Raw genomic sequence first — 24,829 nt, 5'->3', positions numbered from 1 at the left:
GAATTTGAAGAGTTTAGTTGAAGAATTGAAGTTGATTTTAATGGTGGAATGAAGAAGAAGAACTCGTAAGGCTAGCAAAACCAAAACAGAATGTGTGAACTGAAATGAGGAAAAGAAAACTGGAAAAATATAAAACCCATAACTTGCTATTACTAACAGAGACTTAAGGAGTTGACTGGTCAACTCCTTAAGTCGCTGTTAGTAACAACGACTTATGGGTTTTATTTATTTATTTTTTTTTTTGTCTTTTGCTGTTACTAACAACGACTTTTGCCAAACCTAGATTTGGATGTACGGACGCTTATTTTGGGAATTAAGTTTTCACGGAGCATATTTTGGAAAAAAGTTGATTGTCTAGCGCTTAACCCATTGGACTAACACACCCATTAACCACCTTTATTTACTGTTTATCCATTCAGTGTCAGATACATTACATTTTGGCATTCAACAGAAACGAACAGCCAAACATAGGAGTATAAAGTTTGTCTTTTATGTGATCTGAAAAACACAATAGACATAAGGTAGAGCTGGATCTTACTAACTTTATGTTCCAATAGGTAGTAGGTACACTTGGTGTTATAAAACATAAAATTACCAGAAACGCTAAAGAACTTGGGCAGTGCTGCAGCCTGCATACGAAATTGCTCTGGCGATCATTGGGTACCGTTAAATTGATCCAACATCATGATTGCCAATGCTCGAAGCTTATTAACCCACTCATTTACTACCGTCTCACAGCACAACACTGTAGTACTTGATAGGCGCTTTCTCTGGTATCCAAGGTTTCTAAAAACAGGAGGGAAAGGAACTTGGCACCATCATCACAGAAGGAAAGCAAGATCAGGCATCTTTAATTCATTATACAATAAAATGCGAAAAGACTTGACAATTCGTTTCCCCAGCAACAAGAAAATTTGTTTTGACACTGATTTTATTTGATTACAAACTGGAAGCAGTTTTCCGTAAGGAATGATGGACAAGAAAGAATTGTTCAGAAATAGTTACTTTCATAAAACTTCTTAAGGAACGGAGAGAGTCCCTGATCCTTGGTACCTAAATCCTTAACAAGTCCTTGTCCAACAACATATTGGCCAATAACGTGGTGACGCTGCTTTGAATGCTCGACTATGTTTTCCAGTTCCTCCATTCCTTTGAAGATCAGCATATCAATAACCTGCATATATTAATAAGTCACTTCCATATTATGCAAATTGCAAGCCACACTAGTATCATCATGCATAATCCAATAAGCTAAAATAGAGCATTTATCAAAAATGGCTTTTAGCAAGAATAACAAGATCTTTGGCTTTTTGTTATTGAGGTCAATTGGTCAAAACAAGTTTTAATAAGTCGCTTTCCAACAGCAAAATCAGCAAAAAGATAGAAAATTTTGCTCAAATGGCTTCATTTGAAAGCCTAAATTTTTGACTCACAAAATTTAAATAGCTTATATTACAAAACAGGAAAATTAACTTCAAAAAATCTCACCTTTAGGTGATTCTCTTTCAAAATCTACATTGCATATATCTTTGAAAATCCGCCTTTTGCCTCTCATTTTCTTCTAATGGTCTAAATGCCCCATAACCGGGTTGGTTACGCGTGATTCTAGGGAACGAAGGGCTGGTTACGAGTAGTTCGGGAGAGGGAGAAGGGGAGGGGGAGGAGGTTGAAGCCTTGCAAGGGAGGGGGATGGGTTGCGAGGTGATAGCTGTTGGTGGTTCAGGGATGGTGGGATGAGTGTGGGGCGGGGGGAGAAAGAGAGGTGGGGCCGTGGGTTGTTAGGGTTTTGGTTTTCTTTTTTCTAAGAGTTTTTTGAAACAAAAAAAAGTAGCAAATGATAAGATGACACATGGCATTTATTATTTTTTAAAACCAATTCCAGCATGTAAAAGAGAAACAAGGAAGTCCTTTAAAAGAAAATGTGAGACAAAGGTCAGATTTTTCAAAAATATACTGAATGTGAGATTTTTTAAAGAGAACCTCCCAAAGTGGGATCTTTTTAAAAGTAAATTTTCCTCCAAAATATGGTAATATGTGTATAATAATTGCTAACTGCAGAAAAAATTGAAGTTCTAAGTCAGCTCTACCAGGAACTGGTTAGTGATTATATATTACCAGATTCCAGCTAAATTACAGGCCTCCAATCCATAAACATACTGAATCCTCAACAGCTGATTTCATCAGACTGCTTATCAAGGACTTTCTCACAACTCACTTTTAAATATGTGGCTTACTTCTCCATTCATAGAAACTAATAGTAAACACTCAAGTCATTTGAAAGCACTAAAAAATTTGAAAACACAAGACCAATTAGTCCCTAGCCAACTCCGCAAGATCCTTCTTTCTAAAATCTAAACCATCTTCCACCAACGTAGGAGGAGATAAACTTCACAAGACTAACTTTTAAACTAGGCGACTCTCCCCATGTAATAAATTGTGTCTCATCCCTGTGACCTTTCCAAATATTTATTTTTATTTATGTTTCATATTATCAATTGTTCCCTCCCCTATAGTACGAATTTCGAAAATTGCCCAATTTACCCTACCTCAAACCTTTTAATTCTCTTTTTCCTTTGGTAAGTTTCCACTCATCTAATGTCAAAAAAGACTTCCACATAATGGAGTCGTGTATTTAATGCTAATTTAAAAGATAACAGCAAAAACCTTTTTCAAAATATCTCTATATAAAAAACACACGACCCCTAAGAAAAAATTTGTCCCTATATCATTCCCTTGCACCATAAATACTACGTTAAGTCTAGAAAATCCATAGAAAGAGAAGGGAAAAGGAAAACATTTAAAGAAAGAGACTGAGAAATTAATAGATAATAGGAATCGAGTTCTTCATGATTTTGATTCAATTCTTTGACATTCTAGTCCTTACATGAAATTTCATAGAAAAATATACTCCCTCCTATTCAGCTCAATTGTCCCATTTGTTTTTTCACACTTGCCGAGGCAACATTTTAACTCTTAATATCTCAAATTATGCTTAATTAAAAATTATAAAAAGTTGATATTAATAATCCTTGTATTGAGACGAATCAAACAAGATCCCATATGACTATGTTTTAACTTATAGATTAAGAGTAAAATACAAATTAAGAGTGATAAGTGAATAGTGCCAAAAAAAAAATGGGACAATTCAGCTGAATAGGAGGTAGTATTATAATTGACATTTGTTAGTGTGTAACATAACAAAACAAAAATAATTCTAGAGCCTTAAATCCAAAAGATTAGGGTCTAACTATACAACCAATATATTAGTTTTAATGGTCGTTCACATGGATTCTTCTTCATTCATTCTGATTTTCTATCATTTGAATTTGTACATTTAGGTCATTCATATCATTTCCCACTCATGTCCTCCAATTCATCTTCGGCCTTCGTCACCCTCTTTTTAAGTCTCCCGAACTCCAACTTTCTATCTTCCTTAACGATTTGTTGATACCCCGCCGTTGCATGTAGCCAAACTGTTTTAAACGATTCTCTTTCATCTTTCCTCCATACTTGCAACTTCTAAACTCTTTCTTATACCTTCATTTCGAATTCTATCCATCAAGGTATGCCACTCATCCATCAAAGCATTCGCATTTCCACTACTCTCATCTTTCTACTATGATTCTTTCTAAAAACCCAACATTCTGAATCATACAACAAAACACTAGAAAAGTAACATTAAAGTTTCACCTAAGGTAAGACGAGAATTTATGCCAATAATGTTTATATGCTCCTCAGCTTTAAAATTTACTTCACCAGAAATATATAAAGAGGCTCGGACACTTCTGAACTTGTCAGCTTTCTATTGTAACTTGTATAGTGATCTCTATAGTCATGTTTTGAAAAGAGCGTTGCTAAAAAAGACGGTTCACTACATAAATCAAGACAATGAATATCATGCCTCTTCTAATCGAAAATTAGGTCACTGATTTCAGGTTATAGATTAAATCAACTTAAAATTGTTCAGATTATAATAACTATAAGCAATGCAACATAATTCGCAAGTTGATTCATGTAACAGATCAGCCCAAGACAGTAACCTAAAACTCACTTTATTAATGAATACAATGGGATGTTCGAGTCTTCCAATAACTGTTAGTGTTCCCACTTAAATGCCTACTTCTAAACATCCCATACTCCCCTCTATTTATAAGATATAGGAAGGGAAAAATAAACAAGAATAAAGACTAACAAACATCCTATAAAAGAGTAGCTAACATAACAACCTAAAATAACAACTCTAACTAGTTTTATTTACCCAATCCTTAAATATCACCACCTTTTTCATTTTATCGCCACCCCTGAAGAAATTACGAACTTGCCCCTGATTTTTCAAAAAATTACAATTTTGCCATTGAACTTAAAATTTTCTATATATACCACAATCGCACAAAAATTTTTCTTACCACACTTAAAACAAACTTACAAAAGCAAATTTTTGGAGCAAAAACTAAGTTCAATCCGCAAAAAATTAATCGAGGTAATTTTTTTTAATGTAATTAATTTAAATTTTTTTTAGAAAAAAAAAATGGAGTGAATCGCCCAGATCTGGGCGATTGGACCCCGGTTCAATCGTTTGTTTTAGAATAATTATTATTGTTTTTAATTATATTATTATTGTTATTATTATTATTATTTACTGTTATTATTATTAATTTTATTATTATTGTTATTATTGTTGTGATTGTTATTATTTTTGTTAAAAAATTTTTTTTTGTTTTGATTATTAATTTATTATTTTAAATATGTTTGTTATAATAATAATAATAATTATTAATAACTTTGTTAATATTACTGTTATTATTATTAATTATTGATTTTGTTATTAGTGTTATGATTATTATTATTGTTTGTGTTATTATTGTTATGATTATTATTAATGTTTTGTTTTTTGTTAATATTGTTATTAGTATTATGATTATTGTGAATTTAGAAAATTAACTACAATAATATTATTAATAATCGTAATAGTAAATATGTTGTAACATTGTATTTGTTGGTAATGATTATTTAAATTTTGTTGTTGCTAATTAATTATTGTTTTTTTTCATGTGGTTAATTTAACGTAACGTTTGATTATGTTCATTTATTATTAATATTTACTTAAATGATTAAACATTGTAGTAAATGGCTGGTAATCAAGGAAAAGGAGAGGGTTTTTTTAGACACATGTTGAGAGGTAATAGTTCTCGGCCTACCTAACTCAGAGGGGACCCGCATGAGAGGGGGTAACAGGTTCTGCTAGGAGGGCTAGGCAGGAAGAGGCTGCCAGACACAGTATTGCCCAAAGGTCGAGTGCGCTGGACCTAGTGCGAACCCCTGTTGAGGACCAGGCTAGTAGTATTCAGAGTAGTTGGGGGGTTTCCAGTGGACTGGACCTAATACGAAGCTCCTGACTTTCGGCCAGTGGACTGGACTATTGTCCGGGGGTGTGACAGGAGATTCGCACGTGGCGACCCTAGTTCTTCAGCCGCATCTGAGCGTGCAGGACGTAGTCTTGTTGAAAACGAGCCGCCACGGGAGAGCAGGCGCTCACAGTCCGCTGGCACGGACTGGTTAGTCATATCGCCCCAGCCCGGGGAGCCGACAGATACGCGACTGATCCCTAGCTATGGCGGGCACATAGCTAAACTTATTTTCGACGGCTCCGAGCGTACGCCTCCGCTTCTGGAATGCCGTAGTAGGAAGAGGATGTTGGAGGCCATCATCGGACTGAGGGATATGTCCGATGCGCTGTACGATGTTCTACCAGCCACTTCCCTCGGCCGACTACCGTACATTATGCACCAGCACAACGACTGTGCTTTGATATCGGCGTTCGTGGAGAGGTGGCAGCCGGATACGAACACCTTCCACATGCCATGGGGCGAAATGACGATTATGTTGCACGACGTGCAACACATACTGGGCATTGCTATTGAAGGTTCTCTGCTGGCTGAGCCTTCTGAGGCGGAGTGGCAGGTCAGTGTCACCAATTTGTTCGGGGAGCCTATGTCTGAGCTTCGACATAGAGGTGCATTCACTTGCGGCTGCGTGAACGTTGCTGAGCTGATGCATCTGTGTCATAGGTCCCAGGCCATGGATACGCAGACGACAGCCTACTACATGGCTATCGTCGGCTCTACCTTGCTGGCAGATAAGACCAGAACCGGCATGCGACCTCACCCGATACTTGCCGTGACCGTCGATCAGCATGAGATTGCCTGGGGTGCGGTGACCTTGCTCTACTTGTATCGGCAGCTCGGAATGGCATCTAGGGCTGGCTGCAAGACCATTGTGGGCTGCCTCACATTGCTGCAGACATGGATCTATGAGTACTTTCCCGCTTTCTGCTCTCATCCTCGCCGAGCAGACGAGCCGAACAAGACAAGGGTGGAGATGTAGTCGACGAAGAAACCATGTCGTGAGGTGGAGAGGCTGAAGGAGTGCCGTAACATACTAGACTGCACGACGGAAACGCAGGTATTGTACATCACATCACACTTTAATATAAGCTATGTTTTTAAGTTTACATTATTTTTATTTGTTAACTTGGCCTGTATGCAGGTGGAATGGACTCCTTACATTTCAGCTCCTAGGGCGTTGCTCAATGAGCACCCACGCACCACCTTCATCGGGGATATCACTTGCTTTGATATCATCGGGGTGTACATGCCGGAGCGGACAGTGGGTCGGGATTGTGCAGGCTATTCCCCCCGCTCCTATCTGACCAGCGAAGGCTATGCGACCGGCACACGGTACCTACTCCGTGACATTTGCTTCTTCGGATGCCTTCTTGGAGGCATGGAGTAGGTTCCCCTTTAGTGCCCGCATTGGTGAGCAGGCACTTCGTCGGGCATCTACCTTTCCTGAATATTTGCCCTTGTTGATTTTTCCCCCCCACACAACTTGTCCACCATGTTCTCCACGTCGTTTGCAATATGCCAAATGCATAACAAATGCCGCACAGCTACATTAAACACAATATTGAACGTAATTAAATCATTTTCAACGACAATAATTAATCAACAAAATCTTTTTACCTGGGAAGACGTCACGAATAGCTGCAGATAAACCTTCATCTCGATCGGTTACAATGACGCTAGGAGTCTGAGCTATGCCGAAAATATCTCTCAATCCCTGCAACACCCAAGAATACGACACCGCTGCCTCATTTCGCATCAAACAGAACGCAACCAAGAAGTTGTGATTGGTTGGCGTCATTCCAATCACTTCACATAGTGGCCACTTATGTTTGTTCGTTTTGTACGTTGTATCTATCAGCACAACATACGGCCACGTACGTATCATTTGGATAGAGGTAGGATTTGCAACTAATAGTCTGCTCAATTCCCCTTCGCTATCCAAGTCTGTCCAGACCACGTAATTAAGTTCTGTGGCCATATAAAGACAATGTTGAAGGGGAGTCCTACCCTCCATCTCTTCTCTCCTTATTGATTGCCTAATATTATATATCTGATTCATACTAGCATAAATCCAGGAAAATTATCTCTAATAGAATTCATAATAAAGGCCGGTTGCACTAAACACCTGCCCAGACCTCCCCCACCTCCCCCAGAACCACTAAACACTTGACCTAGCTTCCCCTCTTTATGAACATCACAAGTTCCTTTTCTACCATTCCCTTTTATTTTTGTACCTTCATTATTTTTCCCATTGTTTATGTTTTCCCTTTCATTTCTGTCGTTTTCTTTTTCTTTTTCCCCTTCTTTGTTTTTTTTTTTTCCAAATTCATCCTGTTTCTCTTGCCTTTCTTACCGTCTCTTTCTTTATTTTTCTGTAACCTTTTCTTACCCATTATGCTCACATTTATCTTTTTCTTTCTCCACCACATTTGGGTGCTCTTCTTGGTATTTCAGATTCTCTTCCTGATCTGTTATTTGATTCTCACATGTGTCCGGCTCTCTTACCTTCTGTCCCATATTAACAACCTATACGCTCCCTTCATGGTCCTCTTCTTTTTTTTCTTTATGGTATATAAATGCCATTAATTCATCCTTCATTTCTTGATGTAGGATGAGGAGTGAATATCCGTTGTGACTACATTCATGTTCCGAATCAAAATGTTCTATCACAAATCTCACAAATGCCTTTTCCCAACTTCTCATAAATTTCATTGGTGGATGTGGGTTTAAACGAGTGCATGAAACCATTTTGGACAGCCCTTTGAAACATAAATTTCATTAATGAATACAAGCACTACAATGAGATGCCTACTAAATTTCCTATCCTTAACATCCCATACTCCCCTCTATTTATAAGATATGGGAGGGGAAAACAAACAAGAATAAACGCAAACAAACATCTTATAAAAGAGTAACTAACATAACAAACTTGAAATAACAACTCTAACAAACTTTTATTTATTTTACGTAAGACCCTATGTAATATACTGTGTATGACAATTCACTTTTCTAATTTAAAATAGCCCAAACCTGACCACAATTAGCTTTTCTTGTTTTCGATTTATGTGGAGATTGGATAATCATGTGAAACTGACTGAAAGCCAACCAAACTAATAGAAATACTACATACACCTCCAATAACACAAGTTGTTCATGTTTGCACTACTGAAAAATTTCCATCTCAAGCCTCAATGCCTTGAAAGTGCTATAATAGAGATAGGGATACTTGGTGAATTAAAAATTCCAAGCAACTCACATGCAAACAACCTTTGTTAAAAGAAATCTTTCACTAGCAGAGGCACTTAAACACAATTGAACAACAGTATAACTGAATAAATTTTTTAAAGTTGGCTAATTCTGCAAACCGCTTAATCCCAAAGATGACCTAACAATGCTCCTTTACTTGAATTAAAACTAACTGAAAATTTTTGCCTCCCACAACAATAACCTTCATTGTTGTCAAACATTAAAATCTTTATCTAAAACGTTTCCTTACAACAATTACTGAAGCACAATTTTAGCCTCTCACAATAATCCAATTTGAACATTACTTATATGACATTTGATTATATTCAACTCTTAGAATTAATCTTATTTACACTGCAAAAAGAGTCCATCCATGTCTTTACTTTTCGGTTAAAAGCACGACAAATCACTTCATATTGTTGGGATTAAGCCTTTGGAATTGTCGACTTGCATTCAAATACCACGGCATAAATCAAAAAACAAGCAAAACTAACAAGAAACAACACAGAAAATCAAACTTTGGCCCAATTCAACAAAATAGAACAAACAGATACTATATATATTTCCAAAATCAAATTGAGAAATGAGAAAGGATAATGGACCTTAGGATCTTTGATGTGGGCGTTCTTCCGGATCTGAGAAGAAATAGAAGAGCGAAGTTGAGAAATGGTGGTGACATCGTTGAGATTGTAGATATCCATAACAGTAGGGAGTGATCTGGAGGCTAACTTGAAGAATTCAAACACCCTTTTACGAGCTTCTTCTAAGTTTGCTGAGTTTGGGGGTACCTTCGCTCTCCAAACTGCCGCCATGTTTGCCTACGCTTTTCTCTCTCCGAGCTCACAACACCAGCAATGAAGGAGAAATTTAGAAACGGGCAGATGAACTTTCCGGAAAAATTGTATACAAAATAAGCTCAATTGGAATAAAACTTCCCAAATGCATCGTTAACTATTATACTAAAATAAAAAACATTACTGACATCATTATTAGTATTTAAAATTGCTTAGATGTTATAATCTTAATAAAAATTTTCTTCTCAGTACTAAATAATGTTATTGTTTTTATGACTATTTTTTTTATTTTTGATTTTATTACTCACATCATTAATGTATTAGAAAATCATATATATTATTTTTTTTCAATTATTATAAAAAAAATTTAATTTATTTATCAAATGAGTATTATTAGTGTATTGGATATTTTGAGATGGTTAAAACATAATATACTTTTATTAGGATTTTTTCTTATTTATATAATTGGTTAATTAAATGCAATGTTCAATTCTAATATGATTCAGATTGTGACTATTTTTTATGTAAGTCAATTATATTTTCCATGACAAAAACTATTTTTTCGTTTAAACTTTTATAAAATAATTTTACATATTATTGTGTTAAATTTGATTTTGAAATGTGCTATTAATAGTTGTAATACTTTATATAAATTAATGTAATTTGAAAATTTAATAAAATTGTGTATCACACGGGCACTATCTAGTAAATAAATAAGAGAAAAACTTATTTTCCAAAATAAAGAACCTCCCAGTCCAAACTTATGATTTGGTTTTGTTCGTTGTTAGTAACAACAAACAAAATAACGTTGGTAAAAAAAGTATAGTTAACAACGTCTTTAATTGACTTTGTTCTTATGGTTGGTCAAACTATTTGTATATTGTTCGATGTCAATAAAAATGAATGTCGAATAAGTGTTCTATAAATACACATTAAAATGGCTTATTTCATTCCATTTAAATTCAACCAAAATAGCAACAAAACCGTTTCGAAGGTTATGTTGATTATTTAATGTTATTATTGAATTTACTTAATAATTTTAGTTAATGTTATCATGTATATTTTATTAGTATTTGTAAAAGCTTCATTCAATGGAAAAGCATTGTCATTGTGGTGATGCGGTCATAAAGTCGAAAACGGTCATGAGTGGAGCGTCTTTGATACTGTTCATCAATATATTGCTTATTCATTTTTTCATGGTGAAGGATTGGGATATACCAGCTTTTAGGGATGTGCAAAATGAGACTGGTTGGCGGTTTGGATCGCAATCAATTGTGACCAGGCCAAAACCAGATCGGACCAATTGCATCCAGTCTAGCCTCCAGGTCTTACTTATTCATCATTCTAGTTTTTCGGTTTGTTCCGGTCTAAGCCCGGAAAAACCCGGGTTAGACCGGATTAGACTAGATATATATAAAAGTTGAAGAGAAATAATATTTACGATTTTTATGCATATACTTATTTAAAGGATTTTATATATTTTTTTTGCTAACATAAAAAAAAATTTTAACTCAAATATTTTAATTTTATAATAATTAATTTGCTAATTATTTTAAAATCCTCCATTTTAAATTTATTTTTGATATCAAAAATTGCATCTGGTCTAATCGGTCTAAACCCGGACTAGACTGGGAGAAAAACGGGTTAGACTGGGACCGGACTGGATGGAATCAGTTTGGTTTCCGGTCTTAGCATATTCAAAATTCCGATCTTCCGGCCTGGGTTTGGACCGGTGCACACCACAACCTACTTTAGGTGGGTTGATCTAAAGGACACCTAATAGCAAAAAAAATATTACTATTAAACTCGATAAAGAGAAAGAGGAGTTTAAAAACAATATACTTAACTTGAGAAGGAAAGTAAATGATAAAGTGTATAGGAGGGAAGAGACGAAGAGAATAATGAAAAAGTTTAAAAAGCAATATTAGGTAATAATAGTTTTATTTCATGGATAAACTATGTATTTTTTATCGCATTGGTTACATTATTAATGAAATTGAGTCGCATTTTTGACATCATTTTCCCTATTTTATTTCAACTTTTTGTTTGATTTATTTGCAATAAAAACATTAAGCTATTACAAGCCATTATAGGCCAATGCATGTTCAAGGCAGAATAATTCATTTTCGAAAGTTTTGAGCATTCATAAGTCAAGGTATTTCTACGAATATGATACAATCTAACAAATTCCAACAAAGAGTCCTTATTATCAAACACTATACCCTTTTGGAACTCCTCTTCTTCAGTGAAAGTTGTGTTACAATCTAAATACCTAAAAGAGTTGTCCTCAGCATGTTCATCTAGAGGGGGAACTAGAGCATAAGGTGTAGGAGAAACGATTGTAGGAATGTTGTTTAGGGTCATGTCATTGGTAAGAGCATCCTCATCCACAACAACATCAACATTGTCCTCAAAAGGAGCATCCACAACGTCATTACTCTCATCATCATCATCAAAAGGTATCCCCTCATTTCTTTCTCCTAAGTTAATCTTATGTCATTTGAAACTTGCATTTGAGGGGGTTGATAAGGAGTACAAGATGGGGAAGGAACAAATGGATTTTGAGTTTCTTAGGTTAACAAAGGCATAGACGTAGGAGAAGGATTATAAGTTACATTTACCACTTGATTCCCTAAGGGACCCTCTTCTACATATAACTCCAAAGAGAGGATAAGGGTAGACTTTAAATGCTTCCACATAGCCACTAATGCCTCCTCATCCTTAATAGGATAGGCTAAGAATTGTCCACTCATGACATATTTAAAACTTATATTCACGATATTTTTTGTCGAGTCAATATCAATTATAGAACATATATCAAGTTTAAACTCATTCAAATCCATGTTCGAGTTGCATACAAATAGTTTATGTTTACCTTCAACATACTCAGCATTCCTACTACTTTTTTGAATTTATCATCATCATCATCCTACGTAGTGTATATCGCTCATAGAAAAACTATGAACAGGGTCAGGGGAGGGAAGGACGGCGACAACTCATACCATAAAGGAGAGTGCGGCCAAATGAGTCCCTCTGCTCGAGAAAATAAAGAGAAGTAACTATACAGGAAAGATAAATTAAAAGCCTATAAATAAAATAAATAAGTAGAACCAACTAAAAAAAAGACCACTAATCAATTTACCTTACATCATTTACCTTTCTTTCTTATTTTTCACTTTCTTTCTCTTCCCTTTTATTCCTTACATCATCATCATCATCATTCTACCCTGTATATCCCGCGCATAGAGGACTAAGCAAGGGTCTAGGGAGGGAAAGACGGCGGCAACTCATACCCATAAAGGAGAGCGCGGCCAAAGAAGTCCCTCGGCTCGAGGAAGATAAAGAGACGTGATTACACGTGCAAGATAACTTAAAGGCATAAAAAAGGGGAGCTACTACAGAGGAAAACACAGAACTAAAAGAAAGGAAACGATAAGAGCATGAGGTTATGGGCACTAAAAGGAAAACTAAGCGGACATCAAAAGCCTGGGACATGGATATGTCGTCTTCAACTGCTCATATCCCTAGTCAGGTCTGCAGAGAGGTTTAACTCATGCAAGTCAACTCTTATTTGCTCATCCCAAGTTCTCCTGAGTCTACCTCGACTCCTCTTACCCTCTACTATAATGCTTTCTACATTCCTCACAGGGGCGTCAAAAGTCTTTCTCTGCACATGACCAAACAACCTTAATCTATGCTTGCGCATTTTTCCAGATATAGGGGCTACCCCTAGTCTGTCCCTAAAGTCTTGGTTCCTAATTCGATCCATCAAAGTGCACCCAAACATCCACCTCAGCATACGCATTTCTGTAACTTCCATCTTATGTTCGAAAATTTTCTTTATAAGTCAACATTCGATCCCATATAGTAGATCGAGTTTGATTGCCACCCGGTAGAATTTTCCTTTTAACTTTCTTGAGAATTTCCTATCACATAACACTTCGGTGGCTGCTCGCCACTTGAGCCAACCCGCCTGTATACGATGATTTGCATCCCCGTCAATCTCCCCATCCCTTTGGATGATCGATTTCAAATACTTGTACTTGGTTGTACTCTTAACAACAGTTCCATTTATGGACACTTCTGATTCACCTACAGGTGATGTACCACTAAAGTCACAATACAGATACTCGGTCTTCGGTTGATGCGCAAACCTTTACCTTTTAAAGCTTCCCTCCACTCATCCAATTTGTCACTAACCTCCTTTCTGGTTTCTGCTACCTGCACTATGTCGTCCGCAAATATCATGCACCACGGTGCCGTCTCCCAAATAGATTTAGAAATCTCTTCCATTATGACAGTAAAGATGAAAGGGCTTAGAGTCGATCCCTAATGTAGCCCTACTTTAACCAGAAAAGGCTTTGTTTTCCCCACCGGTGTTTAAATGCTAATCGAAACTGTGTCATACATATCCCGTATGGCCTCAATGTACACTGAAGAAATACCTCTAGCCTTGAGGCTTTCCCAGATGACTCGTCGTGGTATGCTATCATACGCTTTCTCCAAGGCAATGAACACCATGCAAATTTTTCTTTCGCTCCCTATATCTCTCCATCAGTTTCTTCAAAACATGAATTGCCTCAATGGTTGACTTTCTTGGCATAAACCCGAATTGGTTCTCTCTAATCATTGTTTCCTGTCTAATTCTCCCCTCTATCACTCTTTCCCACAATTTCATTGTGTGACTTAGAAGTTTGATACCTCTATAGTTTCCGCATACTTGTGCATCGCCTTTGTTCTTAAACAGAGGTACTAATGTGCTATTCCTCCATTCTTCTGGCATCTTATGTGTCCTCAAAATGATGTTAAAGAGGTTTGTCAACCAACGAATACCCTATCCTTAATTCTACTCATCAATCCTCACCCTCTTTTCCACGCCCTTTCCTTTCTTATCTTCACTTCGCATTCCTAGTTCTTGATCTATTTTCCTTTAGAAAATCAAAAGACCACTCATCATCATCATCATTATTACCATCACTATCATCATCATCTTACCCAATGTATTCCGCTCATAAGAAACTATGATCAAGATCTGGAGAGGAAAGGAAGGTGACAACTCATACCAATAAAGGAGAGTGCCGCCAAAGAGTCCTTGACTCATAAAAGATCAACCGATGAATCCTCAGAAAATCAAAAGATCACTCATAAGTTTTATATTTCCAATTATTAGTTTAGTTTTTATTCAAGATCAACACCCATTTCAGATATTCCTAGACCTAATCGAGTATTCCTAGATTCAACCATAAATTCTTAGAATCGACCAGATATTATTACTTGACCCAATTGGGTGACTGGCGTCTAAATAGTAATATGATATACCCAACTAATATCCATATATCTGACGGAGTATTGAGTAGCCAGAAAATATTTTCATCTTTTCTCATATACTACTTTTGTATCCCTAGATAATTTTAGTATAAATAGGTTGTTGATTCTTTGTATGTTTGGTGTCTTGAATTAGATTGGGATATGGGAAGAAGAAACAAGATGAGTGGGCGATTCCAAAGACTTGCGATGAGTCATTGCTTCTGGGTGAAGACGACGATTCTTTGCTTCACTTCTGATGTTAGTTGAGTTTCCAGTAACTATGCAACGAGTCGTGACTTTTATTGGGCGACGAGTCGCCGCTTCGTCACTGATCTTGAAGTAACGTTCCAGTGGTTGAGCGATGAGTCGTCGCTTTATGAGGTTTTGCTAAATGCGGCAGTTACGCGTTTTTTAGAAACGGTTTCTTGTTCTTTTTAACCTAATTTTTTGGTAAATGAGGGTTACTATATAAAACCCTCATTAATTAGGGTTAGAATTTAGAACATTGAGAACAAGTAGAGAGAAAAGGGAGAATTCAATTAAGTGCTATAAATTGAGAGTTTTTCTTAGATTTGTCTTGTTTTAGTATCTCCATTCAATAGCGAAATAAAGTTCTCGGTGCATGGTGAACGTAGCTATATCATTGATAGTGAACCATGTTAAATTTCGTGTGTGTTTTCTTTATTGTTCTTGAATTTCTTTTTTATTATTCTTTTGGATAATTGCTTCTTCTGTTTGCACAACGGATTCATTGAAAACACTAACTCTTCTTCTGGATTTCACCATTCATGATTTTTTTATATTGCTTTCTTTAATAAAAACTTCGTCCTTTGATTTTTTTTTCTTCAATCTTTCTTCCTCATTAGTTCTTTCTTTAATTGCTATCTTAGTTTAATAATTCTATGAGTTCTTCGATCAATTCCCAACTAAAAAGGGATAATACATGATATTTTGTATATATGTCATATTTATGTAAGTATATATCCCAATTAGCTCATTGAGCTTCGACGAGGGAGCCATAAACGTTTGCAAAGTAGAGTCGATTTAAAATCGAGTCTTGTATCCACATTGATTTTAATATGATTTTGAATTCATTTTATTGCAAGTTCGATAAATATTGAATCGTCGGATCTATTTTGAAAACCTCTATAATTACAATTTTTCAAATTGTATAACAAGAAAAATTCATAGAACGACTTAATAAAAATATTTTGTATAAACTTTAATCTCTCATTTGTTCTAACAACTAACATTGTATACAAAATTCTATCCATTTTTTGGAGCATGAATACACAATTAAGAAATGATGCACTTACCTGGATCAGGAGCTTTAAATGTATGAAGTATACTAATTGATAAATGATAATAATGAATACATCAAACGGTCTAGCATGAGATAAGGAGGGAGTAATATAACCTCGAATGTCTTGCCGTTCTACTTTGATGACTAACCATTAATAATGCCCGGCTACTGCTAGGTCTACAAATAACGGCAAGTCATCCTTGGCTACACTACGTAACCTCATTCCCACATGCAAGACCTTTTAATGATAACAAGCAGAGTCGTTCCTGACCCTAGGCCCAGATTTAGAAAGAGGCTCAATACCTCAATTCAGAAATATTGTCATATAGAATATAGAATACCGCTACTAAACTTGTAACTTTATTTTTGCCAAATACCCATTAAAGAACGATCAAAATCGACCATATATAATTAGGGTTGATTTCAGTCATTTTGCTCAAGGCTTGTAAAATATCAGAAACGAGATAACAAGCTACCATGGATTGTAACTTGTAAATCGATCAAAAACTTGTATACAAGTTTGTTTTTCATAGAGTGGAATAGAATATAAGAAGCAAAGAAGCAAAGAAATAAAAATAGTTTCCACATAATTTAGGGAACGAGGTAGCTATAAATAGTTAAAAATGGGAAATGGGTGGGTTCAAGTTAGTGTAGAAATAAATGAAGCTAACAAGACATTGAAATATTAGTAGTAAAACAAGTAGGAGTACGTGTTATCTTCTGTGCAATAGCTAAAATTTTTAACCATTAGATATGACTTTGGATGAGGTGTCGGCCTGCAACAAGCTTTGTTAGGCCTCCCTTTTCTATTTCAATGAACTATCGCTATCTACGTTTGTATACTAGACAATCTTAAGTCCTTACTGTTCGTTTGATAGTCATAAATAGTACGAATTGTAATGGATATTTAGTATAATTTTAGTGGAAAAATTTATTGACAATGTAAGTTTAATTGGTATGCTTATATTCTGTCTAAATTATCTTATTTTCTTCATAAAATTTATTTGATATATTTCTATTTGAAAATATTGTATAAAATGTTAATAAAAATTATAAAAAAATAATCCCTATGTTTAAAATTTTATTATCATGCCAATGACACTGTAAATTTCATAAAAAATTACATTCCAAGCTATTCTTATAGCCATAAAGATAGGGTGTGCTTCATTCTAAGAACCAAGGAAAAGGCTAGGTCCCCCTTTGCACGTTGTACATTGATGTTCTTATTTAGTACTCCTTCTTATTCATTCAATGAGTTTTATTTGACTTTTCACCATTTTTAGGTGGTTAAATGAGATCGCATGTGAAAGAAAAAAGTATAGTGCTTTTAAATTTTTATAGCGGTAAAGTGGGGTTAGTATATGTAAAGGTGTGAAAAACTTAAATTTAGTAGGGATAAATTAGTAAAGGTCACATACCTAAAATAGAAATGAGACATTTAGGGTGACTTGACCAAATAAGAAAATGAGACATTTAAGGTGAATAGGAGAGAATAAGTTTCTTGACCGTATTAATTGAATGCATCTCAGATTTTGTATTTTTTTTTAAAGATGTAGTAAAAGATGAAAAAAAAAGATATAAATATATGGTCTTCCATTATCAATTTCAAATGTGCAACAAAGTAAGTGAGATATTTAAAAATACTCCCTTCGAATCAATTTATTAGTTGTCACATTTCCTTATTTGGCAAAGTCATATCAATTGTCACATTTCTATTTTTGTCAATCTTTTTTTTAGCTAAATACCCTTAGTTCACACACGTAATTACGAATATACCCCCATATATCCTACTACCCAAACTAATTAACTAAATAATCCAACACTAATAATCTTAATCATTCCCTTTCTTTTTAATACCTATAATTGAAACCCTATCTCTCCCTCTCTCATCTTCATCTTCAACGTTTGATTTTTTCTTCATCTTCTTCAATGATCTTCATCTTCATCCCCATTTTTACTGTTTAACTTTTATCATCTTCATCTTCATTTTTTTCCACCATCTTCGTCTTCGTTTGAAACCCTAATAATTTTTAATAATTTCCTTTTGTACCCCCAAACAATGTGGGAGTCTCCCTTCCCTTGCAAGTTTTGATTTGTTCATGTGTGGAATGTCATAATTTATACCACCTAGGTTCTTAATAACTTCAACTTTACATGCTTGTAGTGTGATGCATACATACTTCAATGCATTTGGATGTAGATTGTCAAATGCTACACTCACTGCGCTTACTAACTGTGCATAGTTGTATGTTGATTTTTGATGTTTTAACGATTGTATTGACCTAAAGAACCCTAAGTCAAGCACATTCATATCTGATGAGTCCTGTTGTTGCACTAAGTAGAAGCTAAATCCATCAAGTGTTGCCACCTCTCTAAACACTACATCATCATCTAAAATGTGTGGCTTAGCATTGTCCTGTTGAATGAATATCGTTTTGCTTAAATGTGGTGGCCATTTACTTCTAATTGCTGGTAGTATCTTGTGTACAATCATATCTCTTGTGTGGCTTTAGTGATTGATTGTATTGGTTTGGTCTCTGGCTCTCCTCTCTTCCTATTTTTTGAACTTCTTTGTGCTGCCACTTCATGTGTAAAAGGAAATATGCCTATCTTTCCATCAAAAATCATCTCACCTTCACTAGAAAAGATTGGTCTTGCAATGGCACACATAAACATGATCTTGGGCACAAATCTTTTAAATTGGATTTCTCTATGTAGCTCTATTTCATCTAGAGTCAGATAAAATGTTTGTTGTGTCCTTGTAATGTAAAACAACTTTTCATCCATGTGCAATACATTTGACATGTCATTAAATGTGAAGTTGCTTGTTTGCTCATCTAAAATGCAACTAGTAAGAAAAAAAATTAACCTTTTGAGTTTATTTTTGTCATTAAGTAACGGTTTGATTACGTTGGTGTGCTTTCAAAAGTACTTTTTTCTTTTCCATCTGCAAATTGTGGTTTGGCTAACTCCCATGGCCTTTGACAGTGCTGGTAAACTTGTCTTCTTCGCCTTTTCAATTGACTTGAACTTTTTTCATCAAAGGGGATGGACGGCCTTCCTTTGCTGCCTTTCTTCTTGTTGTTGACAGTTATTGGTACTTGATTATTCTTTTTTTGATCTCGAATCTGTCTCCATATCCTTCCTAGTGTCCTCCTACGCACATCGTACTTCTTGGCAATTTCATTGATGACCCCGTGGGCTGACTTCCCTTTACTGTTTAGTGACAATAAAAGCTCATGCATTATTTGACTCCTACTAAAATGATCTAGCTCTTTTTTTTTTAACCATGATTTTACTTCAATGTCGGTTGGTGGAAATTAATTTGAGTTCCTGACTTCTTTATTTAATGCTTTTATTATATAGATGCAATGATCTTGGTGTTTTGAGGTGTTGTATAGGCGCAAATTTTTTTTAATTTGGCGCCATTCTAAAAAATTGGGTTTCAACTCTCTGGATCTTACTGATGTGCTTCCTGCAATGTTACTTGGCTCCTCTGTCTGTTGATGATTGTTGGGTTTATGTGGATTCCAGTTTCATTGATGGCTTCTTTTCAAAATCAAAACCTTCAGATTTTTTGTAGCTATTTAATTAATTTTGAACATTGAATGCATACCGTGTTTGTTTTTTTTTTGTTTAAATCTGAAGTCAACGAAAGATTTAATATCGCATGTGCATGTGGCGAGAGGGTTGCTCGTTTTCAGTTGCCGTTCAAAAAATGTTGAAGAAATCAAGGAAGAATTGAAGACTTAGTTTATTTTTATGATTTTGATGGTTTTTGTAATTTATTTGATGTAATTTTTTGTAATTTAAATTAAGTAGTTTAATGGTTTGTTAATTATAACAATCTCGAAAATGTATTAATGTTAATTAATTCTATTGGAAATGTGAAACCCAATTTTCCCTCCAAAATTCAATTCTATCTACTTTATTAAGCAAAAGGAGGAAATCATTAACAATTAATCCAATCACTTAAAAATACCCAACTATCACCTTTTTAATGGACCTTACACCACCCTTAATAACCGTGCCCAAGCAAATGAGACAATTAAAATGGTTCGGAGGGAGTATAAGTGTTGAAAATTCAAAACGAGAAAGTTAATGCCTTAGAGGTGTCGCTGTACTTTTTCTGTTCTGTTCATTTAACATTATTTTTTTAGATTATCCTTCTTAGTTTGCATTACTTTATTTTTGACAATGATTAATCACTTTTTTAATTTAACCCATATATTTTAACTTACTTTTCATTTCATTTACACAGTTCATTCTCTGTCTTTATTTATTACTCCCTTTAATTCACACCAATTGTCCTATTTAGTTTTTGCACTCTATCCAATGCACTAATTCAATCTTAAATATATCTAATTATGTATACTTAAAAATTATAAAAATTTAATATTAATAAAATTTACGTTGGGTCGAATCAAACAAGATCTCACTTGATTATATTTTGATATCTAGATTAAGAATAAAATACAATTTAAGAGTGATCGTTGAATATGTCAAACAATCAAATGAGACATTTGCTCGAAATTGGAGAGAGTATCAAATATCTAATTATTCCTTAAGAAACTATTTTCTATTTGCTATTATCCTAAAGGGACAGAGAAATACGCTATTTCAACTCTAATTATAGATATGCTATCATATCATATCATATCATACCATAATCATAAGTACAAATACTTTTGAGAAAAATGACAAATTAGATACTATATGAAACCTTTAACAAATAGGTGACTATTACTGATTCTAGTTTGCTTACATGGTATTTATAAGTTTATTTTTATATTGTAATTACTTACTTAATCTAATATTTATATTTAAAAGTGTTATCAATATACGAATTTGATTAATTATCACATGAGATAAAATAGTTTTAAAAGATATTATCCTATAAAATACTTTGTCTATAATATACTCTATCTTATTCAATTTTGTGGTTTCATTTTATTTCGCACACATGTCAATACATTTTATTCAAGTCGTAAAATTTCTAATTCAACATAAATGAAACTTTAAAAAGTTATATTAACAATTTTTACTGTGCATTGTAATGTAGCAAAAACAAATTCCAATTAAATATTTTTAAAATTATAGATTAATAATAAAATATAAATTAAAAATAATTGTTGAATAATGCTAAAAAACAAATAGGACAACTAAATTAATTGGAGGGAATATATATTGTAGAGTTTATATATTAGAGTAAAATTAAGAGAAATTGTAAAGGAATGATCACATTCACATCATTAATTTAAATATTTAGAGTTATTTTGATTTTGTACTATAACTGATTGAATTCATAATAATAAAAACTCCTTTACAAAAAAATAAATAAATAAAATAAATAAGTCTTATAATTTTATATTTATCAATAGACCATAATACTAATAGTCGAAGATAAGAGAATAACAACTAACAACTATCAACTTTATATGTAATACAATGTTGGCCTGTAAAAAAGACTTTTGAATATAAGATGAAAGTTACAGAAATGCATATGTTGAGGTGAACGTGTGGTTACACAATGATGGATAAAATTAAAAATCAAGAGTTTAGAAAGTAACTAGGAGTTGCGCCTATTTCTGCAAAGATGCGTGAAAATAAATTGAAATGGTTTGGTCATGCGCAGATGAAAACTTTAGACGCCCTTGTGAGGAGGATCGTGAGTATCATAGTGGAGGGGAAGAGAAGCCGAGAAAAACCTAGGAGAACGTGGGAAAAACAAATAAAAAATGACTTGGAGACACCTTATTCATGTCTTAAACCTCACCAAGGACTTAGCTAGGGATAGAGGTAATTGGAGACACCTTATTCATGTCTTAGAATACTGACACTCTCGTTTATTGGTGTGCTTGTTCTTGGTTTTTGACTTATCATGCTTTTACTCGTTTTTTACATAGTTTTTTTAGTTATATGTTTTATTATTAATTTTAATTTTATGCCTAAGGTTTAAGCCTGTGTGGTAAATTATGGGTTTGTGGTTTTGACTTTACTTATCAGTTTTTATGCAGGAGCCTATCTTTTAAGCATTTCTTGGAGCCGAAGGACTCTCCGCATCCTCCTTCAGGGGTATGAGTTGCCGCCTTCCATTTTACCCCAGACCCTGATCATAGTTTTCTATGAGCGGGATACACTGGGTATGATGATCAACTAGCTACTTTATATATAAAGTTTGTAAACAACTTTGATATTTTAAAGTTTTATTATTATTATTATTTTTATCCAAAAAGAGTCTGTGTATAGTGTAGTAAGCTATAAGTTAGTTGGTTATAGTGTGTTAAATATGATGTGCTACTCACGTGATACTTAGTTGAGTCTATTCCCAATCTATGGCCAAATTAAAAAAAAATTCCCACTTTCCTTAAAATGGGAAAGTATTTCCAAGTTTACCATCCACGTAGGATTGCTTTGAGAAATTTTTTTTTTTTAATGAAACCGCTACATGAAATGGCGGTTTTATTCAGGCATTTGGAGTAAAACGCCATCTGAGATGGCGGTTTGGTTAAGGTAAAATTTTTTTTTTAAAAAAAAAAAAAAGTAAAGTGGAGTAAACCGCCACTTGATTTGGCGGTTTGGTATTAGTACAAATCTTCAGAATGTCGTGAGATGTTGTTCACTGCATTCCATTTTGCTCTTCATTCAACTTGCTGCCGGTTTTGCTAAAAAAAAAAAAAAAGATCTTCACTCTCATTTACTTCAAATTTACAATTCCTCTCATTCAACTAAGCTAATCAACTACATTCCCATCTTCTCCTTGTGTACTAGTTCATTTTCATCCTCATTTAAGGTATGAATAAAACCCTAATTTTTGTTCAATATGCAAATTGTTTTTTTTGTTCATTATTGTTTGAATTGAAGTTATAAAAACGTTAATTGTTTGTTACATTCTATTGTTTTCATGATTTAAGCTTACGTTTTACACATTTGTAGTTGAATTTTAGGATTTGTTTTGTATGCATATAAAGTGTTTGATGAAATGCTTCAATGAAAGTTTATTACTTTGTAGGGTTAGTTTAATGGTTTTTGTATATATTCATGGTATTTTTAGCTTTTATATTTGAAATGAACCTTATAATAAGTGTTCTAATACCTTAGTATCACAAATTCTTGTATTCAAATTTACACTTCCCGTTATAGTGTATTGGGGTGAGGAAGTCATGATATTGGTTGCAAATTGGTAGCAAATTGGTGGAGATATCACATGAAAGATCATTATCCCATTGAAAAACATGTTGAATTGGTTGCAAATTTGGATAATGCGAGGGAAGTCATGATATTTTTATGATTTTTATAACACTTATGGCGATGAAAAACACGTAACAGCGATCATGGCGATGCCGGGCCCAGTTGATCCATCAGTGCTTACGCTTCAGGCGACACACAGGAGCGTAGCTGCGTGGAAGGGCTCCACTGCCCAATTGGTTACTCGTAGCACTACCAGGCGAGTACGTTACGGTGGGAGGTGGATGACAAGATATTAGACGTAGTCGAGCTAGCTGGTTTCAGATACATTCACCGGTTGTTGGGCGGGGGCTTAGAGCTCGATCGAGCTCTTATCACTGCATTGGTGGAGAGGTGGAGGCCGGAGACACATACCTTCCACCTCACAGTTGGCGAGGCAACGATCACGTTGCAAGATGTGGCAGTTATCATGGGACTGCCGGTTGAAGGACAAGCAGTCATTGGCTATGGGGAGGGAAATTGGCCAGCATTAGTACATGAGCTGCTAGGGGTTTGGCCGGAAAACCCTCAAGACCCCACCCAGCCGAAGATCATCATTGGATCGTCATTGAAGCTGACTTGGCTCCGACATCATTTTAGCGCGCTTGAGGATGATGCAGATGATGTGACGGTTGACAGACATGCCCGAGCTTACATCTTGTACCTGTTTGGATGCATCTTGTTTCCAGACAAGAGCGGCGACTCGGTACAGTTGATATATCTCCCTCTACTGGGAGACTTGGAGCGCGTAGATGAGTACAGTTGGGGAAGTGCTACCCTAGCGTATCTGTATCGTAACTTATGTCGAGCATCTCGTAAGGGTGCCAAGGACATGGGTGGATGCTTGATGTTGTTACAGATATGGTCATGGGAGCACATTCATATAGGGAGGCCCATTATTCGGACGGTTCGACCGGATGGGCAACATGATCAGGAAGATGACGCGGATGATTTTGAACCGATATTAGGGTCACAGCATCGGCGTGGGATGGATCCTTTGGCAGTAAGGTAGCAACACTCAATTCACTATTCAAATTCATAATTTCACTATTTTATGATAGATGAAAATGTTAATCAATGTTTATTTGTTTGCAGCTGGCTTCGCGTATATCTTTCGAGATCCCACTCCCCACATACTCTCGTCTACTACAGGGACGCACTAGATCGACAACGGGACGAGCAGGTTAGTAACATTTACTATTTGTATTAGTTATGAATAAATTGTATACATTACTAAGCATATTCATTTCTATTACAGATGACATGGCAGCCTTACACAGCGGCTAAGATGGAAGCTCTACCGCACATATGTACATCGGGCCACGAGATTTGGAGATCGCGTTGTCCTCTTATTTGCTTTGACATCGTCTAGCTACATCTCCCGGATCGTGTCATGCGTCAATTCGGTTTGGAGCAGGTAATTCCGCAAGCCTGTGACACCCAACGTCAACTACATGTGATCGATTGGAGGACTGGGGACAAGAACTACCTCGTACGACATAGATCGCATGTAGATGCGTGGAACGACCGAGCATCTACATTGGTTG

At 35.1% G+C, this 24,829-nt stretch overlaps 3 protein-coding genes across 7 annotated transcripts; 1 reads left to right on the top strand and 2 right to left on the bottom strand.

Annotated features, from left to right (window-relative positions):
• Positions 1–369: 369 nt before the first annotated feature.
• LOC130804516 (NADH dehydrogenase [ubiquinone] 1 alpha subcomplex subunit 6-like) lies at positions 370–9,599 on the bottom strand. 5 transcript variants are annotated; one of them, XM_057668976.1, is made up of 4 exons: positions 9,254–9,393; positions 7,023–7,119; positions 6,565–6,949; positions 4,846–6,443 (listed from the first exon to the last, which is right to left on the bottom strand). In XM_057668976.1, the coding sequence occupies exon 4, from the start codon at positions 6,337–6,339 to the stop codon at positions 5,770–5,772; it is 570 nt and encodes a 189-aa protein (XP_057524959.1). In that variant the 5' UTR covers positions 6,340–6,443; positions 6,565–6,949; positions 7,023–7,119; positions 9,254–9,393; the 3' UTR covers positions 4,846–5,769. The 5 variants fall into 5 exon arrangements, with proteins under 5 accessions (XP_057524963.1, XP_057524962.1, XP_057524959.1 ...); XM_057668980.1 differs by lacking the exons at positions 4,846–6,443; positions 6,565–6,949 and adding an exon at positions 370–1,174 and having other exon boundaries at positions 9,254–9,599; XM_057668975.1 differs by having other exon boundaries at positions 4,846–6,949.
• Positions 9,600–18,545: 8,946 nt separating this feature from the next.
• LOC130803696 (uncharacterized) lies at positions 18,546–19,300 on the bottom strand. Its single transcript, XM_057667896.1, has 2 exons — positions 18,988–19,300; positions 18,546–18,892 (listed from the first exon to the last, which is right to left on the bottom strand). The coding sequence occupies exons 1-2, from the start codon at positions 19,298–19,300 to the stop codon at positions 18,546–18,548; spliced, it is 660 nt and encodes a 219-aa protein (XP_057523879.1).
• A 2,351-nt stretch (positions 19,301–21,651) lies between these two features.
• LOC130803695 (serine/threonine-protein phosphatase 7 long form homolog) lies at positions 21,652–24,665 on the top strand. Its single transcript, XM_057667895.1, has 6 exons — positions 21,652–21,773; positions 22,073–22,130; positions 23,708–23,775; positions 23,883–24,290; positions 24,378–24,465; positions 24,541–24,665. The coding sequence occupies exons 1-6, from the start codon at positions 21,652–21,654 to the stop codon at positions 24,652–24,654; spliced, it is 858 nt and encodes a 285-aa protein (XP_057523878.1). The 3' UTR covers positions 24,655–24,665.
• Positions 24,666–24,829: the final 164 nt, after the last annotated feature.

Source organism: Amaranthus tricolor, chromosome 17 (assembly GCF_026212465.1).
Source record: "Amaranthus tricolor cultivar Red isolate AtriRed21 chromosome 17, ASM2621246v1, whole genome shotgun sequence".
Taxonomy (NCBI): domain Eukaryota; kingdom Viridiplantae; phylum Streptophyta; class Magnoliopsida; order Caryophyllales; family Amaranthaceae; genus Amaranthus; species Amaranthus tricolor.
This window is presented reverse-complemented; position numbering and strand designations above follow the sequence as displayed.